Source organism: Trichoderma camerunense, assembly GCF_050948025.1.
Source record: "Trichoderma camerunense strain CBS 138272 chromosome Unknown V8C40scaffold_6, whole genome shotgun sequence".
Lineage (NCBI taxonomy): Eukaryota > Fungi > Ascomycota > Sordariomycetes > Hypocreales > Hypocreaceae > Trichoderma > Trichoderma camerunense.
The window spans coordinates 1120102-1138041 of record NW_028145364.1 but is presented as its reverse complement, the minus strand read 5'-3'; the positions used below and the strand labels follow the sequence as shown (position 1 = coordinate 1138041).

The 17940-nt window shown below is 51.8% G+C and overlaps 7 protein-coding genes across 7 annotated transcripts; 4 read left to right on the top strand and 3 right to left on the bottom strand.

The window, feature by feature from the left end:
- Positions 1-642: 642 nt before the first annotated feature.
- Positions 643-2020, top strand: V8C40DRAFT_264450 (uncharacterized protein; the record flags this gene model as incomplete). The annotated part of the gene is made up of 2 exons (XM_083219535.1): positions 643-1006; positions 1110-2020. The coding sequence occupies 2 exons, from the start codon at positions 643-645 to the stop codon at positions 2018-2020; spliced, it is 1275 nt and encodes a 424-aa protein (XP_083074964.1).
- An 88-nt stretch (positions 2021-2108) lies between these two features.
- Positions 2109-4486, bottom strand: V8C40DRAFT_241219 (ATP-dependent RNA helicase SPB4). Its single transcript, XM_083214976.1, has 2 exons — positions 3973-4486; positions 2109-3900 (listed from the first exon to the last, which is right to left on the bottom strand). Exons 1-2 carry the CDS (start codon positions 4144-4146, stop codon positions 2194-2196), a joined length of 1881 nt encoding a protein of 626 aa, XP_083074963.1. The 5' UTR covers positions 4147-4486; the 3' UTR covers positions 2109-2193.
- A 964-nt stretch (positions 4487-5450) lies between these two features.
- V8C40DRAFT_264448 (diacylglycerol kinase) lies at positions 5451-6620 on the top strand (the record flags this gene model as incomplete). The annotated part of the gene is made up of 1 exon (XM_083219534.1): positions 5451-6620. The coding sequence occupies one exon, from the start codon at positions 5451-5453 to the stop codon at positions 6618-6620; it is 1170 nt and encodes a 389-aa protein (XP_083074962.1).
- A 5672-nt stretch (positions 6621-12292) lies between these two features.
- Positions 12293-13116, top strand: V8C40DRAFT_264447 (KxDL motif-containing protein; the record flags this gene model as incomplete). Its single annotated transcript, XM_083219533.1, has 3 exons — positions 12293-12600; positions 12742-12894; positions 13032-13116. The coding sequence occupies 3 exons, from the start codon at positions 12293-12295 to the stop codon at positions 13114-13116; spliced, it is 546 nt and encodes a 181-aa protein (XP_083074961.1).
- Positions 13117-14189: 1073 nt separating this feature from the next.
- V8C40DRAFT_241208 (uncharacterized protein) lies at positions 14190-15188 on the bottom strand. Its single transcript, XM_083214975.1, has 2 exons — positions 14303-15188; positions 14190-14236 (listed from the first exon to the last, which is right to left on the bottom strand). The coding sequence occupies exon 1, from the start codon at positions 14889-14891 to the stop codon at positions 14313-14315; it is 579 nt and encodes a 192-aa protein (XP_083074960.1). The 5' UTR covers positions 14892-15188; the 3' UTR covers positions 14190-14236; positions 14303-14312.
- On the top strand, positions 15189-16226 carry V8C40DRAFT_241205 (uncharacterized protein). Its single transcript, XM_083214974.1, has one exon. It carries the CDS (start codon positions 15515-15517, stop codon positions 16106-16108), a length of 594 nt encoding a protein of 197 aa, XP_083074959.1. The 5' UTR covers positions 15189-15514; the 3' UTR covers positions 16109-16226.
- Positions 16126-17429, bottom strand: V8C40DRAFT_241204 (uncharacterized protein). Its single transcript, XM_083214973.1, has 2 exons — positions 17298-17429; positions 16126-17235 (listed from the first exon to the last, which is right to left on the bottom strand). Exons 1-2 carry the CDS (start codon positions 17303-17305, stop codon positions 16224-16226), a joined length of 1020 nt encoding a protein of 339 aa, XP_083074958.1. The 5' UTR covers positions 17306-17429; the 3' UTR covers positions 16126-16223.
- Positions 17430-17940: the final 511 nt, after the last annotated feature.

Sequence of the window (17940 nt, the reverse complement as noted above, 5' to 3'; positions counted from 1 at the left end):
CTAGCCATTTGCCTCAGTTTATTTCCAAGCTTTTCATTCATTCTGCGTCTAAAGAGAGCGCTGGACATAGACTCTGTAATAATATGAGTAGCGCTATTGTAACAATAAATATCAATTACTGATTGCCTACTTGGTAATATGTTCGGTAGGTGATACCGAGAATATCGCATCGAGATCAACGGATGCCATTAAGGTTCCGCACAGAAGATTATACTTCTACGGATAAGGCGAGTTCCTAAGGATTGGACACTCTTCGAAGTAAAAGGAGAGCCTCAAAATGCCGCCTTAAAAATTGAAAACTCGTCAAAGTAAAATGGAAGTCTCAAAGCGTCGGTGCCTAAGAATTGAAAACTCTTCAAAGTAAAGGAAGCCTCAAGGCAGAACACGATTCAAAACAAAAAACTTTAAAACTGTAAAGGAAACGTATAAATGCCGGTGAGGCCTGCCGTGTTGCAGACAGGCTAATGGTTCTCGCAACAACAAGGTCAGGCTCAAACCTGGCACAAAAAAGCCTGCGTACACGATACTATCCATTCCATTATCATTCTAACATTGCATTTGATCTTGTGGAAATAATTGTACTATTACTTTTATTTCATTTCTTCTACTTCTTATCCCTGTCGGAACACCCTCGCTTTGCCAATGGCTGCTGCTCAGGACTACTACCTAGAAAACTTTCTAGTAGAGCGTCTGCTGGCTGAAATGGCTCACACAGCTCGAATGATTGATGAAGGCATTCCTCTCAAAAAGCCCAAGGTTTTCGATTACATTACGGATATCGATGCCAGGCGCGAAATCTTCTATCAAATCAAGAAGATCCAGGATGATAGGAACATCCCGCTTGGTCTGAATGCATTGGGGTTGGCCATTATCCTGGTCGCGCCCATTGACAAACTGCAGCGCGAAATAGACTATATAAATATGAGCACGTGCCCTCTCAGCGCAATCCCAGCCGCGAGCCTCTTCGGGACTATGCACGCAGACGGTGTTCTAGGAATCAAGGCTTGTGAGTTTCTCAATTCCAACAAGAAACCTCCTTCCCCTGTTCTCACTCCCCTTCTCAGATGTGTAGTGACCAGTAGCGTTTTGCTTACATCTGTGTCAATTAGTCGTTAGAGCTGGGCGCCTATGTCATGGAAACCCATCTAATTTTTTGGAGAGGCTCGCCCTTTCTTTTTCGCACGTAGGTCCTTGGGCGCAGCATAGCGCGGTGTGTCCCATTCGAGGAACTAGTGATGATGTCTATAGGGCCCGAATTATCCCAAACCTTTTCGACGGAGCGGACATGACATTCTACGGGTACATTGGCACGATGCTTCGCAAGTTTTGGGACAAAGACAAGGCACAAACGTGGGATGAATTATACCCAAGTGGCTGGTCCCCCTTTTCGTTAGAAGGTCGGTTCCTTATTAGCAAAAGCCTGCTCAGGGAGATTTCCGAAACAAGGTTGGCGCTGAAGCCTTTGGCCAAGATGGAGGACGGCTCGGTCATCGTCCAGCTCTTCTGGCTCAAGGGATCAAGGCTCAAACCTCAGGACTTTTTGTTCAAGCGGCACGATTCTGCGTCTTTTGAAGACATCTTGAAGCGAGCAGGACTCGAAAATAACCAGGAATGGGGTCCATCGTTGGCCTCCCGAAAAGACGGTCAAAGGCTCCTGAGTGGCCAGCTGTTTGTTTTGAAGGCAAACCGAGACGTTGGTATCGAGGCCCCCGACTTTAAGCATTTACAGATTATGTGGGATCTTACTCGGGTTGCGGCCATATGTGGTGCGATCAATGAAACAGATGACTTGTTGGATGAAGGCGAAAGGGAGGACTATTTATATTATTGTGGATGTGGGGGTGAGGTTGAGTATGAAGATGAGTATGAAGATGAGTATGAGGGTGAGGGTGAGGGTGAGGGTGAGGGTGAGGGTGAGGATGAGAGTGAGGTTGAGGTTGAGGGTGAGGATGAGGATGAGGGTGAGGATGAGGGTGAGGGTGAGGGTGAGGGTGAGGGTGAGGGTGAGGGCGATGAATAGAGACCCTAGAGATTCCAAAGGTATTAGAGGTCTTAGAGATATTAGGCGTACCAGAGGGTGAAAAGAGCTAGAATACATGCAAACTCTACCACTTGATTATGACCCAACAGATCCCGCCAAGGGGTATATTGCATTAATAATAATAATAATAATATATCGCTACTTTCCCTATTTTAATCAAAGCCTTCAAACTCCTCTTCCTGGGCTGCTGCCTTTGCTAGATTCTGTTCTCTGACCTGCCTGATCAGCTCCTTCAGCTCAGCCTGCTTAACCTTCTCCTCGTCCGTCATCTTGGCTGTCATCTTGGCTTCTGTCTTCTTGTGTCTCTTCTCTCTTCTCTCGGTCCGGAGCTCCTCTTGCTCATGCTTTCCGCTCCATGCCTCGTTGTTCTTCCTCTTCCGCTTAGCCTCAGCCGCCTTCTTTTCCGTCTCTCCTGATTTATCGGCTGCCATGGCCTCTAGTCTAGCCTTTTCCCGCGTAGCATCTTTATACGCGAATGTGTCCCAATCCATTTCAACTCCCAGCATCTTATCCCCAGTCCATGTCCTCAACTCAGGCATCCTGGGAAGACGGAGAAGCCCCCATGCGTGTCCAAGATCTGTCCAGTCCAGGTCGGCAACTCTGAATATGGAAGTCGCTTGGTGTGCTCCGTAACTGCGGACCCAGCTGACGAAAGCTTTCTGGGCTTTGTCGTGAATCGCGCGATCCGCCTGGAGTAATGCTCGGAAGTTTGACGTCGCACTTTGAGCCTCATCTTCCGTCACGGAAATTGAAGGCTTCAGTAAGGGTGTAATAGGGGTTTGACGAATCTCTAGAAATTTTGCGTAGTCTTCTTCGTGTCCAGGATGAAGCATCACCACAGCCAGTCCCTTTCTACCGGCACGACCGGCTCGCCCACTCCTATGGATGAATACCTTGGGATCTGAAGGGGCGTCGATCTGAACAACCAGGTCGACTTGAGGGATATCCAAACCACGCGCCGCCAAGTCTGTTGTCAACAAAACAGTAGGAGAGACAGAAGTCAGAAAGCGGTTGAAGTTCTTCTCGCGCACTTTAGCTGGATGCTTGCCGTGCAAGGGTACCAATGAAAATCCCTGAGGTAATATTTGCGGAAGGGTGTGTTGAAAATAGTCCACAGCGGCACATGTAGACAGAAAGACGATGCTTTTCTGAGGTCGTACGGGAAGGCGCTCCAAGAGCTGTGCCAAGGCTGGCAGCTTATGGCTAGCCGGAGTAACAAGGTAGGACATCTGAAGACTTGCAGGAATCCTTCTATCCTCGACAACTCCACCATCCTTCATCTTGACCTTGACCTCGATCTTGACCGGATTGCGAAGTCCAACTCGGATAATCTCGCCAACGGCCTCGCTAACACTGGCACTGAATAAGCCCGTTCGTCGCTGCTTGGGGAGATGCGAAAGAATGGTCTGGAGGTCCTGCTTGAAGCCAAGATCGAGCAGCCGATCAGCCTCATCGAGCACAAGCGCCTCAAACGACTGGTCAATGTGAACGTGAGGAGAGGCCAGTAACTCAACAAGACGACCAGGAGAGGATATTAAAAGGTTCGGGCTGTGTCGGACAAAGTAGCTGAGGTCTTGCGCTGGTGTGGTAGTTCCTCCGACTAGCAGCTGAGGGACGATGGCGGGCACGGCGCTGCTGGGTCGCTTTTCTTCGCCTTTTAGATGTGGTAGTATCTCAGCGGAGGGTGCATGGAATTCGAGGAGGGACAAAAGGACGGTATGAATCTGTGCGGCGAGTTCTCGCGTGGGCGAAATGACGATTGCACCAATATGATGCTTCTTGGTCGGTTCATCCAAGCGCAATAGTCTCTGAACTATGGGAATCAAGAATGCAAGTGTCTTTCCGCTACCAGTAACGGCCTACGATGCAAGCAATGGAGTTAGAATAATAAAGGACAGCAGACGAACAATGAATAGTGCTAGGAAACTCACCTCAACTACTACATCCTTGTTGCCCAGAAACTGCGGCATAGTCGCAGCTTGCACCGGCGTCATCTGCTTGAACCCCATGCTGGATACGGCATCGAGGATCCATTCCGCCAAAGGAGGAGTCAGAGCACCCCAAGCTCTGGGGTCTCTCTTTACGGGAACCTTTCCAGGAGCCATTGTGTTCGAGTCTGGTGAAAATTGATGTCCCAGCCGCCACAGCGCAAGGCCTATCGTCGATACGATTGAGGCTATCTAAGAAATTATTTTGACGTCTTATCTTATCTCCACGTGAGGAGATCCGCTTACTTTTCTACTGGAACTCCCCGCGATCAATTGGTCTTTGGCTGCGGCTACTAAGCCCAACTAGGCACGGAACACTCCGGAAAACTACCACCCTAGGCAATAAGGGCATTTCAACACATGAGCATCTTTCTGGAAGAAATGGACGACCGTACGAGATCGGAACGTGGAAAAGAACTTTCTAATCAGACTAACCGTAAGCGGTAAGCAAATCATCTCATGCACAGGAAATTTGATCAAGCAAAAAGCGAAAAGCACGGGCTTGGACGCTCCGAATACCCGCGCTTCCGGCCGCACAGCAGAAACAAACAAATCGGCACGTGAAAGTCCAACAGAGAAAACTCGCGGCCCCAACAAAGGACCCGATGACGTTTTGTTAACGTCCGGGCGGACAATTTCTCAGGTCGGTTGCACTGGTCCGTAAAAATGATCAGATTGGCGGGTCACATGTGCCCCTTTGACAAGTGACAAGCAGCTCTGTCCTAGTACCTGTTAGGGCGCCACGGCTAAGAGAGACGCACACGACACTGCCTGGGTGACTTTTTTTGTGTTTGTGGCTTGGGGGTCGGTTGAGGCTGGCCGGCAGAAGGAAAAAAAACTTCGCCATGGACTGGACATAGCCTTCCGTGTACTCGTACATCTTCAAATGAAATTGCCTAGTAGCATCCTGGCCGCCTTGCAAAACGAACGAATGACTTGGCCTTGTTCCGTCAACTGCAACAGCCAATAAATATCATCGACGCCCGCTGGTCCTCTCCATCTTCCTTCCCACTCGTCGTCTTCTTTCGGGCGCATCCTCCGTATCTGTCACTCCGTACCGGCGCTGGTAATGTGGCAGAGGGTCTAGCCTCTACCGCATCGCTGCTAAACCATCGTTCATCCTGGAGGACCCAACTCGCCCCGTCAATCTGTCCCCTGTCAGCCACTCGTCATCGCACAGCCTGTTTGAGCTCGAGCTCTTTAGCCCTCACAGCATCAGCGGCCGAAGCAGAAGCAGAAGCGACAGCGACACCAGCAGCAGCAGCGGTAGTAGCAGTATCAGCAGCAGCCGCGGCATTGACGTTGCGCGCCTCTCGCGCCGGGACCATCACCAGTCTCTGTGGCCCTCAGGCTTTGAATCGCTGCGGCGGCTCGTCGTGGGCGCCGTCAACTGCCCTGCGCTCCCGCCCGCAAGCTTCACCATGTCGCTGCGTCGCCAGTCGGCTCGCGTGCCGCAAACGCCTCGCATCATCTCGCCCAGCCCGACGCCGTCAGAACGAGACGTGCAGGATTACGTGGGCCCCATGACCCGGAGTCGAAGAAAGGCCCCGACGCAGCAGGCGGTGGAGGAGGAGCCGAGCGATGGCAGCAGTTCCAGTTCCGGGCCCCGAAGATCCCGTACAAGAAGCCGCTCCCCCCTCGAATCGCGCGTGCCTCGCATGACCAAGACGCCGACAGCATCGTCCAAGACAGAACAAGACGGCATCATGGCCACAGCAACGGCGACGGCCACTCGGCTGGCCACGACGACAAACGGCCATTTGGCTCCTCCCCAGCCGGCCGCCACGGGATGGAGCTGGCGCGACTTCAGCCGTAGCCCCAGCCCTCTCGGCCTCATCCCCATCCACAGACACTGGCGGACGTTTGTGCACAAGCATGAGGTCCCCCGCAAGGCCTTGCACGTCTCCATCGGCTTCTTCGTCGTCTGGCTCTACAGCTCCGGAACCCAGACCAGCGCCGTGCCGCCGTACCTGATGGCTGGTCTAGTACCCATCACCACCGTCGACTGGCTGCGGCATCGATATGCCTCGTTCAACCGGCTCTACGTCAAAGTGCTCGGCGCCCTGATGAGGGAGAGCGAGTACGCGGGCTGGAATGGCGTCATCTTCTATCTCCTGGGCGCCTGGATCACCCTCTACTTCTTCCCCAAGGACGTTGGTGTCATCAGCGTCCTGCTACTCAGCTGGTGCGACACGGCCGCCAGCACATTCGGCCGTCTCTGGGGACGATATACCCCGAGACTGCGCCGCGGCAAATCCTTGGCCGGATCTCTCGCCGCCTTTCTCGTCGGCGTGGCCACCTCCTACCTCTGGTACGGGTGGCTGGTCCCAACTATAGGACCCATGCCCGGTGACGAGAACTTCATGTTCACGGGCACTCTATCGCTGCCGCGAGCATTGACCGAGGCCGTCGGCATCCCGGACAGCATGGCATCCGTTTCCGGCTCCGTGGCCCTCGGCATCATGAGCGTCTGGTCTGGCTTTGTTGCCTCCGCCAGTGAAGTGGCCGACCTCTTCGGATGGGACGACAACTTGACGATCCCGGTGCTTAGCGGAATCGGCATTTGGGGCTTCCTCAAACTGTTTGGCTAACCATACACAACCTTTTTTCGTAGGAGGCTGCATTTGTTTCGATAATGGTATATATCTGTGGTTTCACATCTTCTTCACTCTGTAATGCAGTTCCTTCTCTCTTCCTCCCCCTCTTTACTTGTACTTTCTATATCACGACACTTGGGGTTTCTTGGTTCTTGATTGCGTTATCTGGCTCCTCTGGTCCACATGGCAGAGGCTATCGGCGAGATGCTATTTATACGATGGATCACTGATCACATACGTGCGAGGTAGTCACCCAGGAGGTGCTATTAGATAGCTCCTAGGTAGATAGTGTACTAGGTAGACAAGGTAGACATGTAATTTGATATACCTATACTGTATTCCAAACGCCTTCTGCATGCATCATCCGCATAAATTCCATGCAAGTGCCTCCTCTTCTCGGATTGGGCGACAAGTGACCTGACCGCCAATGGGCTCAGGAAGCTACCTCTGCATAATTACGCAGCTGGCCGGCTCTACCCAGGAGGAGACACACGAGGTGTAGCGCCAGCTTATGCCGTGACGATGTCGCGCAGATGCCACGGCAGACGCACTGATGCCCATTGATGAAGAGGTGCCACAAGCGCGTCCCAAGAAGCAGGATTCCTGATGCACGAAATAGTTTGGACGTGGTGATGTAACTGCTATAGTAGTTGTTTCTCTTCAAGGCTTTACTTTGATGGGAATCTCTCGCTCGCCCTCTTTAACCAATACCTATCTTCTTGTGTATATTGATTTAAAAAAGAGGTAACGAATGAGAGAAAATTAACCAATTTTCACGCCATGAAGCCAATCATGGCTCCCAAATATGAAATGGAGGGGAAAGGACCATCCATCATCTATTGTGGAAGAAAGAAACAGAGTGGTGGGCTGGACATCAAAAAGTTGAGAGGTGGGGGCGCTGCCACCTCAGCGTGCACAAACAGCGCCTTTGTCGAATTGGTTGATTTCCATGACGGATTTGTGGTGTGTGTGTCTGTGTGTCTGCCTCTCAATTCGTTCCAATGTCAAGCAAGATACGTAGTCTTTTCCCACAATTTTCATTGTTAATATTAATTCATTTATCTATATAATAAAATGAAGCAAAAAAAAAAAAATTGTAATGAGGGGTCCCAAAAAGAAAAGGCAGATTGGCCAGTCGAGTTTTCGTCAAGGGTGTCGCTTTCGGTTGCGAATCCCTTGGACAGTGATGAGTTGTCTTTTTGCGCCTTGGAGGGGTGGCGGGCGTAGCCGCATAGGAGCCCATGAACTCAATTGCAACGCTGGCATTGAAGATCTTTTTTAATTATCCTTTTTTTTTTATCTCTTCATTTTTCTTCTTCGTTTATTCAAGCAAATATCATCGAAATACTTGAAATTACAATTGCATTGGATTTCTTTCCATCCTTCTTTCTCCCTGTCTTCATGTCCACTTGATGCCAATTTTTTCTTGTATTGCAAACACCATACCACTCTTGTTGTTCAACCCCTGGTCAGTGTCGTTATCCCCCTGCCCATTGACAACACATACCTTCTTCCCAGCCCTTCGGGAGAGGCTTCTGGACATGAGGAGGGGGCGTGTGGGAGGGGAGGGTAGGCGTCGAAATGCAACTCGATTTTCCCGTTTCGGCTGGTTCTTGGTTTTTTAACCCATGTCTTTGACTTTTAGCGATTTGATCCTCTTGCTCTTGGGCTTGCGCCGTCACAGCCTATGATGTATATGCATTTCAACACACATCTCAAGGCATGCTCATACGCCTCTCGCAATTGATTTCCAACGCTTTCTTGGAGAGAATGCGTTCATGTCTGTTTCAATTTTCAGCATGCTCTGGGTTGGTTACTCTTAACAATGCCGCCCAGTCAAAGTCGGCCGACGAAGCCGTATAAGCCCGCATCTCGGTCCATAGAAAAACCTACACGCCATCTCCGTCGTAAAGTTTTGTGTCATGGCATCGTTCGAAAAGCCACATTCATGCACGACATGGCTAGCGTACAGCTGCTAATTCTTGAGAATTTTACAAAGTGAGAGAGGCAACCAGCCGTCAATTCATCATCAAGACAGCGGTCAAGGCAATCTGCAGTCTCGAACCCAGGGTTGGTTTCTTTTGGTGCAACCGGCAAGGCACAAATGTCAGTCGTCTCAGGATGCCCGAGCATTGGCTGGTGTCACGCACAGCTGCCTTTGTGTCTCACCCAAACACCATGCTCAAAATTCGAGGCGCCTCTGGTGGCCGTGTGTACTCCGTAAAGCGCCGAAATAAGCAGTCCCTTGCTCAAACCATCGGACCTCCGATGGCTAAGCTCGGCTTCAGCTCTCGATGCCATCAAAGACTCGTACCATCAATATTCAATGTATACCTTGGCACCATCTAGCACCAAACCCGGTATCATGCCTCTTACCGCATTAGTCGTCCGTCAATGTGTAACATGTGTACCTACCGCGGCATGGCAGAGCGTGATTTCTGCCCCAAGCGGCGCTGCAGGGGGACATCCAGGGCCTGCTGCGTCAAGCCGAGTGAGCAATGATATCTCGGGTATCTTGGGCTGCTTCTATTGGGCTCCTGGCCTCCACGATGCACTAGGAGGCTTGCTTGCCTGATGCGTTGGAGCTGCAGCACGGCCCTACGGACTTGCATACGCCCTGCACACACCGAAAAGACGAACTCATGCCGTCTCCACTGGGAGACCCATGGCGGTTGATGCATACGCCCAGGGCATCTGGCGATGTAAATCCGTGGTTGAGGATACAGTACAGGTTATTTGCCTGTTGGTCGTGGCGAGTCTTCATGTACGGCTGACGTGTTCGAGCTCTCCGTCTCTCTTTGATACGATGAACATGGCGGGGGAGGGGCAAAGCCGTCCAGGCCGTCCTTTTCACCGAGTTCCAACGAACGCCCATGCTCGCTTTTTTTTTTCCACTGGACCATCGGATTTTCAACCAATTGACGATGCAGAAGGCCCCCAAGGCCTGAGCGAATTAGCCTCGACCGCGGCCTCGGATGGCCATTAACCTCCAATGAGAGCGGCACAAGGTCTCGACAAGCTGGAGCCAGGTGGTGGAGTCCGAGCCTGAGTGCAACACAAGAAAACGAAGCGGTGCCGAGTAAAGCTGCCACTATTTGTGCCTAGGTGTCATCGGTCAGCCGAGCAGGCGCAAAAGCAAAGGAAGGCTTGTCCCAATTCAAGGTTGTGTCTCACTATCAAGCGTTGCGGAGGATGTTCATGTAGAGACGGTGCTCGGCGGTGTGCGGCTATCGTAGGTACTAACGGATGTATATAATTACGAGCAAGACATGGAAGACATCAATTACCACCACTAAATCCCTTACGATGCTCCATCTCTCTGCCGCCTACGTACATACTCGTACATGTACCATACATGACACCAGGCAGGGCAAGGTAAAGCAAGGTATAGTACAGTAGGCGGTCGTAATACTTCACTAACCCAGGTGTAAGTAAGCTGCATGTCGTATCTGCCAATGCCGGCAGCGTTGGATGCAGCATCAGCAAAGTGCGGAAGGTGAAGGGCAAAAGGGCCTATGGGAATCTTGCTTGGTCGGATTTAATTGCGTATAATCGGGTCTCGAGTTACAGGAATTATCCCATCATTACATCGCTGCATTTTGCCTGTCATATATATACAAGATACGCGATACATGATATCGACATTGCTATAATTTAGACGAATCACGGCCGGTTTACTCCATCCACAGCCAAAAGCCCGCTGCGGCCACACCCCCCCTTGCTGCCTTTGTCGCCTTAAGGATCAACTAAGGTAACTGCTCTGTCCCGTACCAGCCCAGCAGCACTTTGTACACGCATCGACTCTTGGCCCTTTCGGAACATGCTCTGGCGGATATCTTGACAACGCATCACCACCACCTCACCTCTCCAAGCGCCAGAAGGGAAAAAGACCGCGCTGGCTTCTCTGCTTCTGCGCTTCTGCTGCAGTCCTACCTGACCCGCTGCCACTTTCTGTGGACGGTCCGCCTAGTGTTTTCCAATGTTCATGTTCTTTTCGCATCCGCCAGGCCCATCAATGCACCGACGCTTGCATCCGATGGGTCCCTCCCTCGTGGCGTCGTCAACGCAGCCAACCATGAGATTTTAGGTCTGCGCAGGGGAAAAAATCCAGACAAGAAAAAAAGAGGGAATCCAGTGCTGCTTTTGGCACACACCTTTTTTCGCGTCCAACTAGTGTGGCCCGCGCTTGTTGAACAGAAAAGACTTTTTCCATCTCTCTCTTGTCTGTTCCTGCTCCAGCCGCTAGATACTGACCAGCTAATGTAGCTCCAGAGCCGATTGAATCGACGGCCGTTCGTCACACTTGCTGGCTCCGGCTTGGACAAACCACCACCCCCCTACTCCTCTTGTTCTTCCGCCTCTCTTCTCTCTCGTTTCCGCCCCCGTCGGTTCTCCGTGGTTCACGGCATGGCGTGCCCTCAGCCTGCACAATCCTCTCCACTACCTCATCCTGGCCATGCCCAGCCTAGCACTTTGCCTCCTCCATAGCCAAATGCAAAGTACTGGACCCATGGCAAAGCAGGCAGGCCCTGATGCTGCCTTTGTCAGAGTCCGTGTATCCATCTCCATCCGGTTCATGGCGCTTCCCTGTTATTGGACCCAATGGCTAGTGCTGCCACCCTTTCCCTCCTCGCCTTTGCTTGGCTTGCAACACTTATCCGGTCTTGTTGACCATCAGTAAAATAAATCCCATCTTTTCTTGCTCAGACCCGAGCCTCCGTCATACCCCCATCCCACGCCCATCCCTGCCCTTTTTTCCTAGCACATTTACCGATCCTTAAACTGGGAATATGTATGTACGTTTTCCCACTTATACACACCGCGTCTAATCTAACAATGGGAATCGGCTCCACTGATCGGGGCCTTTGCAACTTTGCCTCCCCCCGGCATATGCGGGTAGGGGTCGACGTTCTCTGGTGTGTTTTGTGAAGGAATTCAAAGCCGTTTTCTGTCCAGTCTAAGCTGGCTCTCATTGCACCACCGCACCTCATGTTTTCATTGCCTCGTCCAACTGGTGTTTGGGCTCTATTCCCACCCCTGCCCATTCCCTCACCTTGCTTCTCAATTCTTTGTTCTGGTTGGTTCAGTGCTCAATGATATCCCGGATGGTGAAAGCTCGGCCGGCTCTACAGAGGCTTCTGGTCCACAACGTTCACAACCACGCCTCCTCCTCCCCTTGCTAGTACTCTCTCGGCTCACACTATGCAAGTCTCCACGACGAGTGTCTCGTCCATGCTGCTCCCTGGTGATAGCGCCATCACTTCATGTTTGTCTGCCTACTCACCACAGGCGGGGTCGAGGATAGCCGGCCCCGGCGAATGAAGACATGGCCTCTTATCCCTTTGACTAGGTCAATGACGACCGGGGAGGGTCCTGAAAAAGTATAAAAGGGGCCATTGTGTTTGAGTTGAGATGACTTCTTCTTCTTCCTTTCGTATCACTCTTCTCCAGCAAGACTCAACTGCCTCTCCAAGTTTACAATTGGCCTTTTGTTCCAAAACCAAACACTTCTTCTTCAACTCCAACCCACCAAGACTTATACTCAATCTGCTACCTGTGGCAACCGGCAACTCTTAGTCACTTGTCCGATACATCATCACACACACTACCCACTACCTTTTGATAAACTCTAGCCCATCCATCTCTCCAATTGGCCAGTATTCATCATGTCTGGCTCATTCCAAACTGCTGCCTACTCCATGCCCATGGCTGTTCCCTCCAAAGGCAGCCAATACCCCACCTACAGTCAATACTCCAGCTCCCCACCAGAATGCGATGACACTATGAGCTCCGCCTCTGGTGTTCCCTCTGGATATTCCGCCACCTCTGCTGGTTACATTGGTAGCTCTAGCGGCGACTACGAAAGCACCGGCTCCGCTAGCGGCGTCGACTTCCAGGAGTACATGCAGGAGCGCTTCTCTAACTCGTTCGACCCCATCCCTCTGGATCGGAGCATGGCAGTTCAAGCACAGACGTGAGTAATCTCCCTCCACGTGGTCGAAAGCACAGGCGTCTCGAGTGGAGAGAAGACGCTCTTTACTACGAGATGTCTCTCTCTCTTTCGTTGAAGAACCACTTTATCAGAATTGGGCTAAAATATTCGTCTCTACACTAGTTCTGGTAAACTCAATGCCAAGCACCGTGAACTCCTGGAGCTGCAGAAGCAGGCCCAGGCTCGCCTTGCGAGAACCCGTGAACGGTTTTCCGAGGGCATGCGGGATGCGAGGGAGGTCCGCAACGACCTGGAGTGGACTCAGAAGAAAGTTTCGTAAGTGTCACCCTCTTAGCAAGTTTAACCTTTTCCGCAGTCAAGGTGGCGGAGCAAGGCGCAATTGAGAGCAGAAACAAGAGTGCTTCTTTGAAACATGTAAGAATCGCAGCTAATTGAGGCCGCCAAATATGCAGATCTCTCAACGCAAAGGCTGCTCGAAAGCACCCCAAGGATCATGCCAAGGCTCGCCAGCGCTTTCCCTCCCCAGAATACAACTAACCTGGGAGAAAGATCCATTCCTTTCAGACTGTTTTCTTTTGTCTGTTTTTCAGCAATGCTACTTTTTCCGGCGTTTTCACAAAAAGCGATTTTCTTCAATCTTTGCACCAACGGCTATATTCACAAACAAAAGTTGAGCCTTTTTTGCAGTCACATTTTGCATCACTCTAGGCGATTTCAACTGGGGAGGAAAGCGTTCCATTCACTAGCATGAACCGACGTTGAATTTGGCGCGAACCGCGCGGCAATCTTGCAGGGTTGGATGCCAGATCTCTTGCTGCTTTACCAGCCCTACGAACCGGGCGGTTCTACCCGCCACAGGCCCCGTTTTGGCGCTGTGACGGTGTGGGGGTGAGAAACGAGAAACTTACGACAATAATAATGACTTATGATTGGATAGATGGTGGCAATCGGGGAGCAAGGCCGAAACGTACACTCCTCTTTCGAAGCTTGCAGGAAGACCGGGGGGCTCCAATGGCCATCTCGCGCAAACCACGAGGGCTGCAGGGTCCTCAGCGCCCACGACGGCCCTCTTCCCCACCAGGGGTGTGCGACGAACTGGACCGAGCGAGCGAGCAGGTACTCCGTAGAGACAGAGAGATGTGATGGATGTGAAAGCGCTTTTCCTATTGGGGATGAAATATTGCTGCATTGGGTATCGGCGGGAATCAGAGGCAAGGAGGTACTACTTTATTTGGCGTTGTTGGCGTTGCTGTGGGCACCCTGGAGTCTAATTCAAGATGATGAGGACGTTTTGTAAGCTCTGTAGCAATAAAAGTATCCGTTTCCAGTCTTGGACGTGATGAAGAGTTCCTTTTAAGCTTGGCTTCCACGGTGTGAATGGTCCCATTTCCCGTACGCGTTGCCCCGTATCCATTGATGTTTGAGGTCACCTCGGCGTAGGTGTTGAAGCCATCACAGACCCCATGCCAGAGGGCCTGTCGTCATCCCACACTGAAAGGATGAGTGTTGAAAGTTTCTTTGTGTCGGTTGGAAGCGTCACGTGATATGATATTCATCACCGCGAATATCCGGGAACAGCTCAAAAAAGCTAAATTGCAGTATCCTTGTCTGCTCAAATGCGCCGTAATGCTGATCTGATTGAGCCGATGCTGTGTTTGTGGGATTTCCCAAAAATTCCATTGGTCGAAATTAAACGGTAGCGCTGAAGTAAAAAATTTGAAAGGTTGGCCCCTTCAACTTGAAGCACTTGCTTGATGGCCCCGAGGGATCCATGTGCCCAAGGATTGTAAGCCTCTTGATTCCTCCAGTCTTCTCCAGGGATTCTCGTTTGACGAGGGGTCATAGTATCCCTCCCACTCGACGGTGCGCCGTGAGCCATCTTGGGCTGCTCCATGGCTGTCCTGGTGACCTTTGGAGGAGGAGCCCATGAAGCCAATCCCTGGCGGTGGGCGATCTGGCAATCCTGGAGGGCGCACTAACGCCGGGGTTGATGATTCACCTGGCCTTTCAGGGATCCCAGTCGCATCTGACGCAGCTCCGTCGCCGTCAACCTCGTCCTCGTCTTCATCCAGGTCAATCTCGTCAGCATTGGCGGCAGCGGCCTGGTCAGGCTTCCTGGTGGGAAGGCCGAGCGGCGTGGAGTTGGACCCGGTGGCGGATGGCCTGGCCGCGCGCTGAGCAGTCGCGGAGTCGGACCCGACGATGGCGTCGGCATGGGGGTTATACTTGCGCTTCTGAGGTCGGTTCTGGGAGCCGAAGGAGGAGAAGCCCATGGCTTGGGCCATGTCGTCGTCGTCGAGCGGCGCATCCATTGAGTGTGTGTGGCCTTTGCGATGTTGAAGTGAAGCAGGGAGATGGATGGATGGAGCCTGAAGGACAACGCTATTGGGGATTTTCCAGGATTGTGGAGGGAAGCTGATTGTGAGACTTTTCAATGCAATGATGAGTGAAAATGCTCACGATGCAGAAGTTGGTTCTCGATTACGATCTTGGGTCACGCGTTCTGTGGATGAGTTTAAGCCTCCAATAGAGGTGGGCTTCAAAGCGGGGCTGTGCATATCCATTGCTGGTATGGCTACCCTGGAGCTTACCAGTAGGTAGGGAGGGAAAACGTCATATTGCTTCGTGCTGCATCAGCAAATGATATCAGATATTCATTTGAGGTCTATAAATACATTGGTATGACTACTATTCAATTGCGGTGAAGACTGAATAAACGGGCCGGTTGGTCTTGGGCTCGCATTGGTGTCTTAGACAATACAATCTCAGTCATAACACTTCTTGTTTCATCTTACATGAGCATATACCGATATCACTGATACATCAATTTCTTAAAATAACAATTACAACGGCTCCTTGACATCCCCTTCAGCTGAATCTCCTATTCACAACTCACGCGCATTCCCTTCGGCCAGCAAGTCACCAGCCTCCCTCAATGGCAGAGCCAAGCCCCACGATAACTCTCAAACTCCCCTCCAAATACTCACCAGCGACGTCTGACAACACAGCCCCTACCGTCGACTGGCTCTCGCGAACATGGTCCGTCACGCACTCAACCCTCTCCATGTGGCGCGCGGCGCGTAACGTCCGCATCAGCTACAAGCCTCTCCCGCCCAAGGCTGACGGCCGCCTGCGCATCGACGATCTCGTCGAGTACGAGCCCAGCGACAAGGCCGGCGCGCTCAAGTCCGTCGCCGGCGTCGACACCCAGAGCCCCGGCGATGGCGGCTGGGACTGGCGCGGCAAGGGCTGGCTCTTCTTCGTCGGCAGCCATTGGGAGCTGCTTGGCTGGGGGGAGGAGACACTGGCGGATGGCAGGACGGAGAGGTGGGCGGTGACGTGGTTTGCGCCGACGCTGTTTACGAAGGAGGGCTTGGATATCTACAGCGATCAGAGAGAAGGGCTGAGCGAGGCTACGTATGGGAAGATTGACCAGGCGCTGAGGGGCCTGGATGCGAAGCCGTTGGTGGACATGGTTGCGCAGGATATGAAGCCCGTTGAGATTAAGCTTCCGTGGACGGAGAAATGATACCCAATGTTGTTTTGGAATTTGCTTTATTGGGTTCAACAGCTAGAGGAATTCGCACGCTCGTCATAATTCGTTAATTTCTGGGTATTATAATACAAGGTCCATCATCCACTTCTCATCTTTCATCGCGCCGGTGCCGGTGTCGCCTCCTGTCCGGGGAACGTGAGCGCGAGTCTCCATGCCGCCTTCGCCGCTCCTCTTCCTTGTGCCGTCTCCTCTCACGGTGACCATCGTGACGCTCACGTCTCTCCGGATCCCGATTTTTGTGCCGCCCTCTGCTTGAATCACGCCTTCTGGATTCTGAACTGTTTCTTCCCTCTCGCGCCTCTCTCCCTCCATGTCGATGCCCATGTCTGTCGCGATGTTCTTCTTTACGCAGTTGTCTGAGTTCCTCATCTCTCTCTGCCTGTATCCGCATGCGCTCCTTCTTCAGATCGCGAATTTGCGACGCGCCTTTCTTCATCATAGCCAATGGGTCATTGGAATTGATTCGCTGAGTATCGCGAGTCTTGCGATCGGGGTCGTTATTGCCCCAGACGTCTTTGGACGAAGCGTCTGGAGCGACTCCTTCGCGCTGTGAATACCAGGGCTTGCTGATGCCATCTTTACCAGCCGCGTTGGAAAATCGCATAGTGTACTGATCTTCATACTCCTTTTCCTTCTTTTTCTTTTCGGCTTCCGCCTCTTCGTTCCTCTCTGCATGCGCCCTCGCTCGTTCGTCGCCAAAGAGATCAATGTGTCCGGTGCTATCGATAATTGGAGCCGAGCTCGCTGGCCTACGACTGGCTTCGACAACTGAGTATGCTGCGTTGCTCCTCTCTTGCGCCAAACGCAGCTCGAACTCGGTGTCGTCCTCCCCTGGCCGCTTCCTCTTGCGGCCCTGACCGGGGAATCTTGATCGCGCGCTACCGGGAGCGCCCTCTGTCTTTTCTGGTTCGGTGTCTCGTTCATCTTCTATCGGGGGAGGTGATTCGCCGCGTAGGATTGCCAGTCGTCTCTGAGCATCGACTACTTGCATGCGCCGCTCTTCTTCTTCCTCCGCAGCCTTGGCGGCCGCTTCGTCTCTCCGAACGCGGGCGATATTGTCGGCATTGTAGACATTCCACGACTTTTTTCCCAGTAAGTGGCTGAAAGTGAATTGATGTCAGTGATATGCACTGAATGTTGGAGCTATGATTAGATGACTTACAGCGGCATGGTGGAATCTGTAAATGGCCTCCAGAATTGTTTCGTCTCAAGTTTCAATGACGGAGCAGCCCGTACAATAGCTGTCACACTCGGGGTCTGATAAGAGATAAAGCTCCATTTGGAAAGGCGTGGCAGTTTTACGGGTGGCACAGCACTCCATACGTAGCGGTACGTCACCTACGGCCGTTTGAACAGGGAGAAGCCACCTACTATATTCAGCGTTCCAGGTTGGCTACTGATCTGGTAACTGTGGAATTTAGGTGCCAGGGCCGGCGTCCGCCTTAATGAGATGATGGACGAGCTCTAGGTCGATCACTTTTATCTCTGCTGATTTTCTGCTTTACCTCGAGTACTAAGGTAGTATTTGCGTATGATGTCATTGCTATTTTCATTTGGTATCACTTAGTACTGAATGCTAGAAAGACAAGTTTGCCGTTTAGCATCCCGTGTCTCTAATGGAAAACGACTCGCAGCGAAAATACCAGATTCTAGATGAATATAGCTGTAGTAGCAAGTACTAGAAAAAGTAGCAGATACTAAAAGAAAATAGCAGACACTAGAAGAAAGCAGCAGATACTAGAAGAAAGTCGCGATAGTAGAGGAAAGCAGCGATAGTAGAGGAAAGCAGCGATAGTAGAGGAAAG